General features: G+C 34.5%; 1 protein-coding gene across 5 annotated transcripts in view; it reads right to left on the bottom strand.

Moving 5' to 3' along the window:
• RICTOR (RPTOR independent companion of MTOR, complex 2) overlaps positions 1-13,088 on the bottom strand; it is a 136,968-nt gene that overhangs the window by 53,853 nt on the left and 70,027 nt on the right. For all 5 annotated transcript variants that reach the window (XM_010853745.1, XM_010853746.1, XM_010853747.1 and 2 more), the window contains exons 6-8: positions 10,646-10,772; positions 8,328-8,497; positions 3,715-3,782 (exon numbers count right to left, since the gene is read on the bottom strand). In XM_010853745.1, coding sequence (XP_010852047.1) covers positions 3,715-3,782; positions 8,328-8,497; positions 10,646-10,772 — 365 coding nt within the window. The remainder of the gene's footprint in view (positions 1-3,714; positions 3,783-8,327; positions 8,498-10,645; positions 10,773-13,088) is intronic.

Here is a 13,088-nt window from a genome sequence, read left to right as displayed (position 1 = left end):
CTGTGGAAAATTCTGAAAGACATGGGAATACCAGACCACCCGATCTGCCTCTTGAGAAATTTGTATGCAGGTCAGGAAGCAACAGTTAAAACTGGACATGGAACAACAGACCGGTTCCAAATAGGAAAAGGAGTACATCAAGGCTGTATATTGTCACCCTGTTTATTTAACTTCTATGCAGAGTACATCATGAGAAACGCTGGACTGGAAGAAACACAAACTGGAATCAAGATTGCCGGGAGAACTATCAATAACCTCAGATATGCAGATGACACCACCCTTATGGCAGAAAGTGAAGAGGAACTAAAAAGCCTCTTGATGAAAGTGAAAGTGGAGAGTGAAAAAGTTGGCTTAAGGCTCAACATTCAGAAAACGAAGATCATGGCATCCGGTCCCACCACTTCATGGGAAATAGATGGGGAAACACTGGAAACAATGTCAGACTTTATTTTTCTGGGCTCCAAAATCACTACAGATGGTGACTGCAGCCATGAAATTAAAAGATGCTTACTCCTTGGAAGGAAGGTTATGACCAACCTACATAGCATATTCAAAAGCAGAGACATTACTTTGCCAACAAAGGTTCGTCTAGTCAAGGCTATGGTTTTTCCAGTGGTCATGTATGGATGTGAGAGTTGGACTGTGAAGAAAGCTGAGCGCCGAAGAATTGATGCTTTTGAACTGTGGTGTTGGAGAAGACTCTTGAGAGTCCCTTGGACTGCAAGGAGTTCCAACCAGTCCATTCTGAAGGAGATTAGCCCTGGGATTTCTTTGGAAGGAATGATGCTAAAGCTGTAACTCTAGTACTTTGGCTGCCTCATGAGAAGAGTTGACTCATTGGAAAAGACTCTGATGCTGGGAGGGATTGGGGGCAGGAGGAGAAGGAGACGACAGAGGATGAGATGGCTGGATGGCATCACTGACTCGATGGACGTGAGTCTGAGTGAACTCCGGGAGTTCGTGATGGACAGGGAGGCCTGGCGTGCTGCGATTCATGGGGTTGCAGAGTCGGACACGACTGAGCGACTGATCTGATCTGACTCATTTACTTCTAAGTTCATTCAGGCTGTTGGCAGAATCCACTCTCTTGCTGTTGTATAACTGAGGTTTTGGTTCTCTGTCAGTTGGGGCCTACTACCAGCTACTTTCTTCTTTTATAATTGGTATCCAATCATCTCACTTGTTTCTTTCTATGTAATAGTTTATGACAATCAATTAACCAATAGAACTATTTACATTGTTAAACACTGTTCATGTATGGCACATGGCCAGTTTTACTTAATTAGCAATCATGTACTTTTATGTTACCTCAACCACCTCTACCCTGTCAACAGCCCATTTCTTTTCTGTGCCATATTTTTCACTTTTCTAATAAAGTTCTTAACAATTTGAGAATACAAAAATCTAGACAGTTGGTAAGGGGGAAAAAAAAGACATAAATAGAGAACAATGAAAGAAAATCAAATTAAAGAATGGTAAATAAAAGTGGAACAAAATAGTTAAAAATATCCCCCCATATACAGACCAACCACACTGAGCTCTGCTATACTAATCAACATGAGACTGTAACAGAAACTATAATGGGGACATGGGGTGGTGGAAGAAATGAGAATTAGATAACTGTGTGACTAAACTTTTGGTGCTCCTTATCTTAAAAATGTTTGTGACACACTTGTATTGACTGCCTGGTAACCCATCCTCTAACCTATTCAATAAATTGGTAGCTTTATTGAAAAACAAAACAAAACAAACCCCATCCATTTCCTTATGCCCTAGCCATAATGTACCCATGCTACAGAAACTGCCCATACTCCAGAAACTTAAGGAAAGAAAAGTATTGAACCAAACAGGAAAGATAGGATTTTGGTGGAATATACTTCCCACCTAACCACACCTCTAAGTACCCTGGTTCATTTGTTACTTATCCTGGTAGGCAAAATTCTAAAAATGCTCCTGTCTTCTCAAGACTGTAGGTCTTAATGCCTGAATCCCTATGAATATGGTGTCACTGCCATGACTGTGATTATGTTTATATCATACAGCCCAACAGACCTTAAGATATGCAGATCATCTGGTAGGTTTGATCTGGAGAGCTTTCTCTAGCTGGAGGGAGAAGAGGAAGTCAGGGAGAGATTCAAAGCACAAAGATTCAAGGAATTTCTGTTGTGTTTGAAGATGGAGAGTGCCATGTGCCAAGACAAGAATGTGGCCTTTAGAAGCTGAGAGAAGGCCCCAGTTGACATCAAGAAAACAGGAACTTCAGTTGTACAAGAGTAAGGAATGAATTCTGCCAATAATCTGAGTGACCTTAGAGATAAATGGATTCTTCACTAACACCTCCAGATAAGAACCATGCCAGACCTCTAACCTACTGAATTGTGAACTAATAAACTAATGCTATTTTAAACCATTATATTTATAATGGTTTGTCATGCTGCAATAGAAAATGGATACATTCTTCATCAGTAAGGAGAATGCCCAAGTGTCATAGGGAGCCAAGAAAGAAAGGGGCTGAAGAATCTCAATTCATAACTTAGCAAAAATAAAGTCTGAGAAGTCTTAACTAGAGAACAACTATTCTTAATTTCTTAGCTCAGGAAATGATGTTAGTTAGCACGCAATGCATCCACAGTGATGGAGGTATTTCAAGATATGAAACCGCTATTTTTAATTCTGGAGAAAAATGAAAAACAACAAAAATATGCCCATTTACAATGTTCCCAAACTTAGTGGAGGAATTAAAAAAACATGTATATCTGCAATTCAACAAACCTACTATGCTACACCTGATAGCATATTTATTGGAACTGTGTCAATGGCAAAACTCCACAGATAGTGTATTATTTGACCTCTAAATCAATTTAAATATAATTATTCCAGCATTCCTAGTGAACACGTGCTTTTCTCTCCCAAAAGACTCTGAAAAATCATCCTACTTCATTTCTGGAAAATAATCTTTATCTCCTTTTATTTCCCTATTAACCTTACTCTCAAAATTCTACATGGCTTATCTTTCTGCATACTCAATTTAAGGCAGCTCTTCATTCTACTCATTATTATTTGATTCTTTTAGCATTTCAATGTAATTATGCTAAAAATATGTACAATGGTGCTGAAGAAGACTCTTGAGAGTCCCTTGGGCAGCAGCATCAAACCAGTCAATCCTAAAGGAAATCAATCCTGAATATTCATTGGAAGGACTGATGCTGAAGCTGATGTTCCAATATTTCAGTCACCTGATGCGTAGAGCAGACTCATTGAAAAAGTCCCTGATGCTGGGAAAGACTGAGGGCAGGAGGAGAAGGGGGCAAAAGAGCATGAGATGGTTGGGTAGCATCACCAACTCAGCGGACATGATGAGTTTGAGCAAACTTCGGGAGACAGTGAAGGACAGGAAAGCCTGGCATGCTGCAGTCCATGGAGTCGCAAAGAGTCAGACCTGACTTAGTGACTGAACAACAACAAATGTACAGCAGAGAAATGATTAAAGGTCTAGGTTTCTACTGCCACCTACCTTAGATTATTAAAATAAGAAACTAATTCCCAGTCTTTAAATTTCCCAAAAGCTTAATTTTTTTAAGCCATAGTTAATTACAAGAGAACTACAATATAAGTCCATGAAATAGGAAATTTACTTAAACTAATTTTGCTCTGGCTTGACATGCAAATCAGGCAAATCTAAAAATTTTAAACAGCAACACACATGGTACTCACTTTAGCTGTCCTTCAGCTGTATCTGGACTATGTCTGTAGTGAAAATCGGTATAGGGTGCTAAAATTCGCTAATAAAAGGAAAAAGCAAGAAAAAGAAAAGAGTCCTTATAAAATGCACTCTTCCTTTAACAAGCTAAAATTCATCCAACTTCTCTGTATCTTTAATAATCCCAACTAGAGCTTATTTGAAGAGCTTATTTCTTTAAACTCATCATCAAGGAATATATTTGAGTGATTTCTTTTAATGTACAGTTTTTGAACTTTTAAATTGACAGGTATTGTACCTATTAAACAGTGCACAAATCACGAATGTGAGGTTTGACAGATTTTTCTCAAACTAAACACACTCACTGTAACTAGCATCATCAAAGCCTCCTCCGTCTCCCGCCAAGATGACTACACAGATTTCTAACACTATGTTAGTGTTGCTTATTTTTGAACACTATTTAAATGTCTTTATTTTATAAATTCCATTCTTTTTGTTGCCAGTATAAAGAAATCTAAGTTATTTTTGTGTATTGTCCTTTGTATTTAGCAACCTTGGTAATAAACTCATGTATTTCAGAACTTAAACTACTATAATTCATTTACCTAACCCCCCTGCTCTGCACTGACTACATTATTGTGGTCTGAATTTTAAAATACTTAAGACATTACAAATACTGCTTTTGGCAATAAGTAGTCTTTTATATTTAGTCATATGTGTACCTTTTTTTGCCACCCTTCATTCTTTCTTGCATTTCCTTGTCTCAGATCATTTTCGTTCTGACTAAGGAGGCCCTTATCGGAGAAGGAAATGGCAACCCACTCCAGTGTTCTCGCCTGGAGAATCCCAGGGACAGCGGAGCCTGGTGGGCTGCCGTCTATGGGGTTGCACAGAGTCGGACACAACTGAAGTGACGCAGCAGCAGCAGCAAGGAGTCCCTTTAACCTTCCTCTGTGTCTGTCTCATTTTTTAAATAACAATAAATGTTTATTATCTCACATAGCTTCTGTGAGTTAGGACTCCAGAAGAGTTTAGCAGTGCAGTTATGACTCAGGGTCCATCATAACATCACAGTGAAAATACTGGTCAGGGCTACAGTCATCTCAAGGCTTGACTAAAGCTGTAGAATCTGCTTCAAGATGGTTCACTCACAACATGCAAATTGTTATCAACAAGGCTGAGTTCCTTCTCATGTGTGCCTCATTATAGGCTACATTACTGTCTTCATGACATAAAGGCAAGGAATCCAAGAAAGAATAGTGTTTCTTTAGATTTCCTTGGGTCTTTTTAGTCTAAAAAATCTTTATTTTACCTTTGTTTTTGAAAAACGTTTTCTCTGGGGAGGTGGCATTATTTCTTTTGCACTCTAAAGATGCCACTCTACTGTCTTCTGGTTCTACTATTTCTGTTGGGAAATCGGCTGTCAGATTTGTTCCTTTGAAAGTAGTCTTTCTTTCTCAAGCTGATTTTAAGATTTTTAGTTATGTTGGTTTTCAACAATCTTACCATGATGTACCTACAAGTTGTTTTCTTTATATTATCTTGAGTTTTCTGAGCTTTATGAAGTTTCACCAGTTTTAAAAACAAAATCTTGACCACAGTTTCTTTGGATATTTGCTTCTGCTCATTCTCTCTCTCTTTTCCAAAGACAACAATTATGTTTTATCCCTTTTGTTCTGTTCATTTTCTTCCTATTACCCACCTGCAAATGCTTTGATTTTTGACTTCTCTTTCAGTTTACTAATGACACCTTCTTGTGCAAAATGAGTTTTTAATTTCATCTAGTTCAGAATTTCAGGTATTATATTTTTTGATACTAGCTCCATTTGATTTATATTTCATATTCCAATTAGATGGTAAAATTTTCCATTATTTTATCTATTTTCTTCTTTCTCTCCATTTTTCTTAATAAGTTAGTCATGGGTGTTTTAAAATCTTTTCCCTCTGGCTGCAATATCTGAATCACCTGTGGATATGAGTCTATGGAATTCCTTTTGAGTTTTCAATTACACAGTCATAACCTTTTACATGTATCCTTTTTCATTTACATAGTCAAATTTTTGATTGAATGATGGACACTGTAAATTTGATTAAAGGTTCCAACTGATGTTATCTCCATTAGAGACCGTTCATCCTTTCTTCTGTAGTCAGGTCAATTAAAGGGAGTGCTCAGCTTATTCTACTCACCGAGTTAAACTGAGACACCATTGCAATTTTGTTAAGATTTGAGTGTACCTTTGGTTTTCCTTTTTCTAAAGAATGGACCTCCAAAACTATAAATAGAGATTTTAGCACACTTTTTTTTCTCTTCAGCAGTGAGAGACTGGGTATTTTTTCTACATACTTCATAAGTTTTGAACTTAAATCTTTAAGTACTCATCCAGAATTGCTTCAGAATTTGGAACATGTTAAGAATAGGAAAAAGTTATCAAATTAAAGTGAAAATTTATAAAAATATAATTAATAAAAATGGGGACAAGATTCTCTTAACAGCAGACTCTAGGATGAAGATAATGATAAAGTAGAAGATAATACTTTGGCCACCTCATGCAAAGAGTTGACTCATTGGAAAAGACCCTGATGCTGGGAGGAATTGGGGGCAGGAGGAGAAGGGGATGACAGAGGATGAAAAGGCTGGATGGCATCACCGACTCAATGCACATGAGTTTGGGTGAACTCTGGGAGTTGGTGATGGACAGGGAGGCCTGGCGTGCTGCAATTCAAGGGGTCACAAAGAGTTGGACACGACTGAGCGACTGAACTGAACTTAATGATAATGATTTAATATCCAAGGCAATCAGTATTTACTGAATATTAATTATGTGTCAAGTACTAACTAAAACATTTATGTAGATTAGAATGAATATATGTAAAACACTTGGAAATATTACCTAACTTATTATAAGCTTTACAAGAATGCTAGTTGTTATTACTATTACCATTATTATTATAGTATTTATTCTTCACAATAATTAAAGTAAAAACCATGACTTTTATTTTACCTAGTGAAAAATGGATCCAAAAGAGGCTAATAATGTGCCCCACATCATAAAGCTAGTAGGTTATAGAACAAAAAACTCAAAATCAGATCTGTAAGGCCTGAGCTCTCAATCACTATGCTACACCAGGGGAATCTTGTTAAAGAAAAAAAAACTAACATTTGTGAAAAAACAAGAAAGAAGCCAAGATGGTAGTGTACTTAAAAAGTCCACCGTATTCTTTGAGGGTTTTTTCATATACACAAAGGCTCTGCTAATCTGCTGTATGATTATATAGGTAAAAGAAAAAAAACAGGTCTATACACATCTTTCTTTATTGTGATCATCTCTCCAATCTTAAAGGCAGTTTCCCCACTTGATAAAGAAAACACTTAAAGCAAAATACACTGTGAAATATCAAAAATACCAGCTCATTCCCACTGGATGCCCATGAATAATGTATTTAAAATCATTTATTAAGGAGAAAGTTGTACTGAAATTTGTTAATAATACAAGCTAATGTCAATTTTATAATATCAAAATATTTCTAGTAGCCCTAATAAAACCAGAACTATAACATTTAAGAAAGTTTCATAAAATGATCTAAACAGGCAAAGTAGGGAACAATAAATCTTTCATAATTTGCATAATTTCACACCCAAATACAAACATAGTAAGCTTACTCTGAATAATATCTGCAATGGACAACAATGTAATATTGAATATATTCACACAAATAAACTATAAGAATAGTCTGTGGGAATTCTCTGGTGGTTCAGAGGTTAGGACTCTGCACTCTATAGCCAAGGGCCCAGGTTCAGTCTCTGGTCAGGGAACTAAGTATTCCACAAGCTACAAGACAAGGCCAAAAATGACAGGGGGAGAGAAAGAAAGAACACAGCTTGGGATAATTTTATTCCAAACTCTACTACACAGTTTATTATAGAAAAATAGCCTTACTATTTTAGACTAACTGAAAAAACAACACTGAATTAGTAAAAACAGAAAAACAACAGTGTGTTTTTAAAAAGATATTTATTCTATTTTTTTCAATTCTATATGGCCATTAGTTGCCAACAAGTGCTCCCAAGTTCAGAAAATTTTAGCATGGTTTAATAAATAAATAGTACATAACTAGCAGAAGCTATTCCCATACAATTAACACACTGCAGTCCTTAAAAAGAAGTTGTCTTCTTAAATAAACAGGTAAATGTCTGCTGCTGCTGCTGCTAAGTCGCTTCAGTCGTGTCCGACTCTGTGCGACCCCATAGACAGCAGCCCACCAGGCTCTGCCATCCCTGGGATTCTCCAGGCAAGAACACTGGAGTGGGTTGCCATTTCCTTCTCCAGGTAAATGTCTATGAAACCTTAATTGTGCTCAAATTTGCTCAATCAAGTTTTCACAGATAATAAAGAAACGAATAAACTTCACATGTTGATGAAATATTCTTGAGAATTCTTTCAATTCAATCCAAATTGAATGAGTGATAAAATATTGCTGGAATAAGCCAAACTTATTAGTTAATTTAGGTTTAATAATTAATGCTGTGCTGCATCTATTAACTTTAAAATTTCAAATAAAATTTCAAAGTAAGAGTATGTATTTAAAGTCATATTTTAAAATTACAAGAGAATATTAAAGATCCTACCTCTAATTCGACATCAGCTCGTACATACTGTCGGGTCTTTGGATGATTAAGAAGGTGCAAAATTGTAGTAATGAGAGCCTCATTTATTCGACTTAATTGGCAATCAATCACATTTTTCAAGATGGTGTTCAGTCCACCTCGAAGGGCAACCACCTCTGGATTCTGAAGTGCTAAAATAAAGAAGAAAAACTTAACATATTACATAGGGAATAATTAAAAAATAATCAGAAATCTGGGATTTTATTTTAAAACTGAGCTTTCTGACTGAAAAAAGTTTCTACTATTCAGTAAAACATGGACAAAAATTTTTTTTCTTAGTGTCTTCTGAATTGGTTTTTCATATCCTTTGTCCATGTTTTACTGAAAAGTTTTTTCCTGTCAACTGCCAGGAGTTCTTTATATAGGGGAAAGATTAGCCCTTTATCTGTTTCAAATCTTTTAGCTGATTTCTAATTTAACTTTAGATTTTAAGCTCAGAAATTCCTCCCTTACTTCAAAGATCAGGCATTCTCTTTGTATGCACGCACACACACGTGTGCTTTAACTGAATTCATGGTGAACATTTCACTTTAAATCTCTCAGGAAATAGACTCTGGTTTAATATTGATAAACTCAATTTTTTTCAAGTGTTTATTCAATTATCCCAGCATGCTTTCTGAAGTTTTCTATGTGGAAGGGTAAGCCACTATTGACTCTTTTTCATTTTTTCTTTAATAACCTAGCTTAAGATTTTTTAAATACATGTGAAAAAAAAAACCCTTCCCCTCCATTTATTATTTTTCAAAAATGTTCTCATAGTAGCATCTTAATTATTTCACTTTATGTAGGTATGTGTGTGTTTATATATTTAAAATGTTACTTTCATTTAAAAAATTGCTAAATTTACACATTTTTAATGCTCTCAATTTGATTACAGTATATGAGAATTATTTGTTCTTTGAAACAACATTTTAAGACAGAAGTGAATGAGTCTTTTTTGGAGGCAGTTAATTCATCAAGTACTTCAATGGTTTGTGATCCATCATGTGTTCTGCTTTGAGTCAACTGGAAATTAAAATCTATTCGTTTCAATAAGATTTTCAATTATATAAAAAGTTCATCTCATACTTTTCAAAATTCCTATTACATTCTCTTCCTTATCCTATTAACCTTTTCTTTCTCTGACCTTTGCATTTTTCAAACAATCTGTGTATCTAAAACAATAGTGTCTATCATTTTCTTCCTCCAATTAACACAGATTAAATTATCTTGTTCACTAAGACTGAAAATTATTATTGCTTTCCTCTTGCTTATCTTAAAATTGACTTTTTTTCCTCCTTTTCTATTTCTTGGGTTCACTCACTATTTTCACTATGTTTTGCATAATTATAAAAGTATCTTCTAATGAAAAGTTAACTTGAGTATATGACTTTCCAGGAATTCCACTTATTGATAGGTAGTCAAATCTTCATGATTTTTAAAAATTTTCTTGATCAAATTTCTGACTTTCTCTTTAAACCAACAGGTATTGTGGACAGTACATTTTAGACTCTCAATGAAAGGCTTGGCTCTTCTGTTCCTTTAAATTTTGTTATTAATTTATTTATTTTATCTAGAGTGAATGTAACCTATACCATTTCAGTGGGGAAAAATATGATCTTCTCTTGTCATTTAAAATTATATTTAATTGGTTATATGGGAGATTTAACTTTTAAACTTTAAAATACTTTGATTAGCCATGCATTTCTTTGAGAATTACTTATTTTTCCTACTGATCTGTATATAAATAAGTTCTTTACCTATCATATTTGTTATATTTATTTTTTCTTTGTTCTGGCATGGCATGTTTTCTTACCTCCTTATAATAAAATCTACAGCTGATGAAATGTTTGATTTCTTTCGATAATTCAAAACTCCCTTTCCTTAAAATCAGGAAAAAGTCATCCATTTTTCTCCTCATATTTTCCACATTTAACTCTTTAATCCTGTATTTAGAATTCTTTTTTTAATACATAGGGAATTGTTTTTCATTCACATCAAGATACATAGTGTGGTTAACTAATGTCTGAGAATCACACTTTAAGAGATTCTATTCTAATTACTGGAATTTGGACAATTCCTTTATCTTAAATTTCATGATGAGTAACTTTTAAAATCTGTAGAATTTAAATGTCTCTTTGAAATAATCTGTTTAAACAGCAAGTCCACTACTTCCCTATCAGGAATGTCCTACTTTTTCATATTCTTATTTTTAACCAACACCTAAATAATTCACATTAAAAGTGTTATATATTCTTTCTAAAATACTGTATTTTTATTACTCAAAGAATAATTCTGACCTAGTTCACAGATAATGGCAATGCATGCTCGAACCATTCTGTCTCTTTCTTGAAGTCCATCATTTCCAACTGCTATTAATGAGTTGGCCACAGAGCTAGGAAACAAGGAAGCATTCACAGTAATCATCTGTAACAGAGAAATTAGAAAAAGAAATTATTTCCTAATACATTTTCAAAACCTATCTTGTTCAGACAGAGGTGTTTAAGACCACAAAATATTTTTAAGACCAACGCATCAATTTTAATCTTCTGCTTCATATGAACATGTCAAAGGGCTAATACAACAGATATTTGATACAATAAATGTTAATCATTACCATGGAAAACAGTGTTGACTTTTTTCCCATAAGAGTCCAGACTATAAATTAGTTGACTAACAAGATATAATCTTTCAGAGACTCTAAATTCCTCCAGAATAGGAGCTTATTCTAGAGGATAAGAGGAGCTCTTGTTGTTTTTCAGTCGCTAAGTCTTGTCTGACTCTTTGTGACCCTATGAATTGCAACATGCCAGGCTCCTCATGAATAGAATGAAAAGGCAAAAAAAAAAAGCTTAATTCTATTTTAAACAACGTTTCAGTAACCAGACAAACTAAACCAGTGGTGACAATAGCTGTCAACATACTTCTATATTATTACATTCCTGACCCTTTCTTCATATATAGTCACCACTCCATCCTATCAATTTACCTCATTAACCCAATTCTTTCCACTTTCAAACTCTGATTTGGGCCCTCATTCTTTCTTACTTTGACTGCAGTAAAATGAAACATAATAATCCCCCATCTCTAACTATCATTAGTTGATATACTGAAAGCCAAAGTTTAATAATCCATAATCTATTTTTTTTTTAAGTCCTCATTTTCTTTCAGATTGTTGTGGTGACTGCTCTCAGCTCTTAGAGGCCACCCTTAGATCCCGGTCATGGGGAGCTCACTCATGATTATTTGCTATTTCAGAGTAGGCAGGAATCCCTCCATAATCTATTTCTAATATTTCAAAAACTGTGCTGGAAACATTATACCCCTGGTGATAAAAACTTTTGTTGAATCTCACTTTAAATGAAAAGTTTAATTGGCAATAACATTTGGAATACTGAAAACAGATAACATATCTTCCATTTGGAAAACAAGGAAAAATTATGTAGCTATTACTGTTTAATAAATAAAAGACTATTTGTTAGATGAAGTATTTCAAAATAACAGGTCCTTAGAGTGGGAGTAGATGAAAATGTTTTCTTCAGTTTGGGTGGTAATAAATATTGGGGATAATCAACCTTTCCTAGATATAACTATATTCAGAATTCTTCTGAAAAATAAGACTTGTATCATGACACAATTAGAGGATACAATATAACTTAACTGATATCCAGTTAGGTCCTTTAGAGATTCAAAGGAAAGATCTATGTTGGGTAGAGTACATGTAAATGTATGACAAGGTTCATATGAAAGTACAGAATACTGCTCCATGACATAAAATATATAAGTATCCAATAATTTTAAAATCTATAAAATCTTCCACATTTCCTTCTAAATAGTATCCTTCATTAATTAAAAATGGAGAAGAAAGGAGAAGAAAGGAAAAAGGTATAACTGATCTTTCTGGGTGAGAAAATTCTCATATCCTATGACTATTTGTATTTTAATACTTACTGATCTATTATTACACTTATAAGGACTATTAAGACATATGCAACATATTCTAAAAAGAGGTGGCCAACTGGCTTTCAGGGCCAAATCAAACATTAATAAACTGTCACCTTGGAAAATCAGTCCTCTCAATGCCTTAGTTTTCTCATTTGTAAATGAGGATGCATATGATCTGATGATTTCTAGAATTTCAAGTATTAAATTCTAATCTATGAATCTCAAGTGTAGTGCTATAAAATGGGTATCTGTAATTTAAAAGTTTTTACAGATGAAACCATTCTTATTTTCCAGGAAAAATATGTGCAAAGAAACTCTGTGTAAATTGGAGGATGTTTTTCTTACAAATCAATGAGCAATCAGTGAGGGAAAAGTCATTCAATTTAAATCTGTTGAAATAAAAGTTTAATCATCTCTTGATAGAACAGATATATATATGCAACAAATATAAGATCATAAGTATGTAATAAATTTGTATAACTGTTATAAAAGAAATTACAGAAACACTGACTTTTCTAGATAGATAGATAGTGAAGTTGTTCAGTCGTGTCTGACTCTTTGTGACCCCACGGACAGTAGCCAACCAGGCTCCTCTGTCCATGGGATTTTCCAGGCAAATATAGTGGAATGGGCTGCCATTTCTTCCTCCAGGTTATGTTCCCGACCCTGGGATGGAACCCAGGTCTCCCGCATTGCAGGCAGACACTTTACCATCTGAGCCACCAGAGAAGTCTACTTTTCTAGGGTAAATATTTAAAATTTCAGCTAAGACTGTAAGATGAATCTAATGTAGAAAGT

This window comes from Bison bison, unplaced genomic scaffold (genome assembly GCF_000754665.1).
Source record: "Bison bison bison isolate TAMUID 2011002044 unplaced genomic scaffold, Bison_UMD1.0 scf7180017864331, whole genome shotgun sequence".
Taxonomy (NCBI): Eukaryota; Metazoa; Chordata; class Mammalia; order Artiodactyla; family Bovidae; genus Bison; species Bison bison.
Note: the sequence above shows the minus strand (reverse complement) of the source record. Positions and strands in the feature narration are given on the sequence as shown.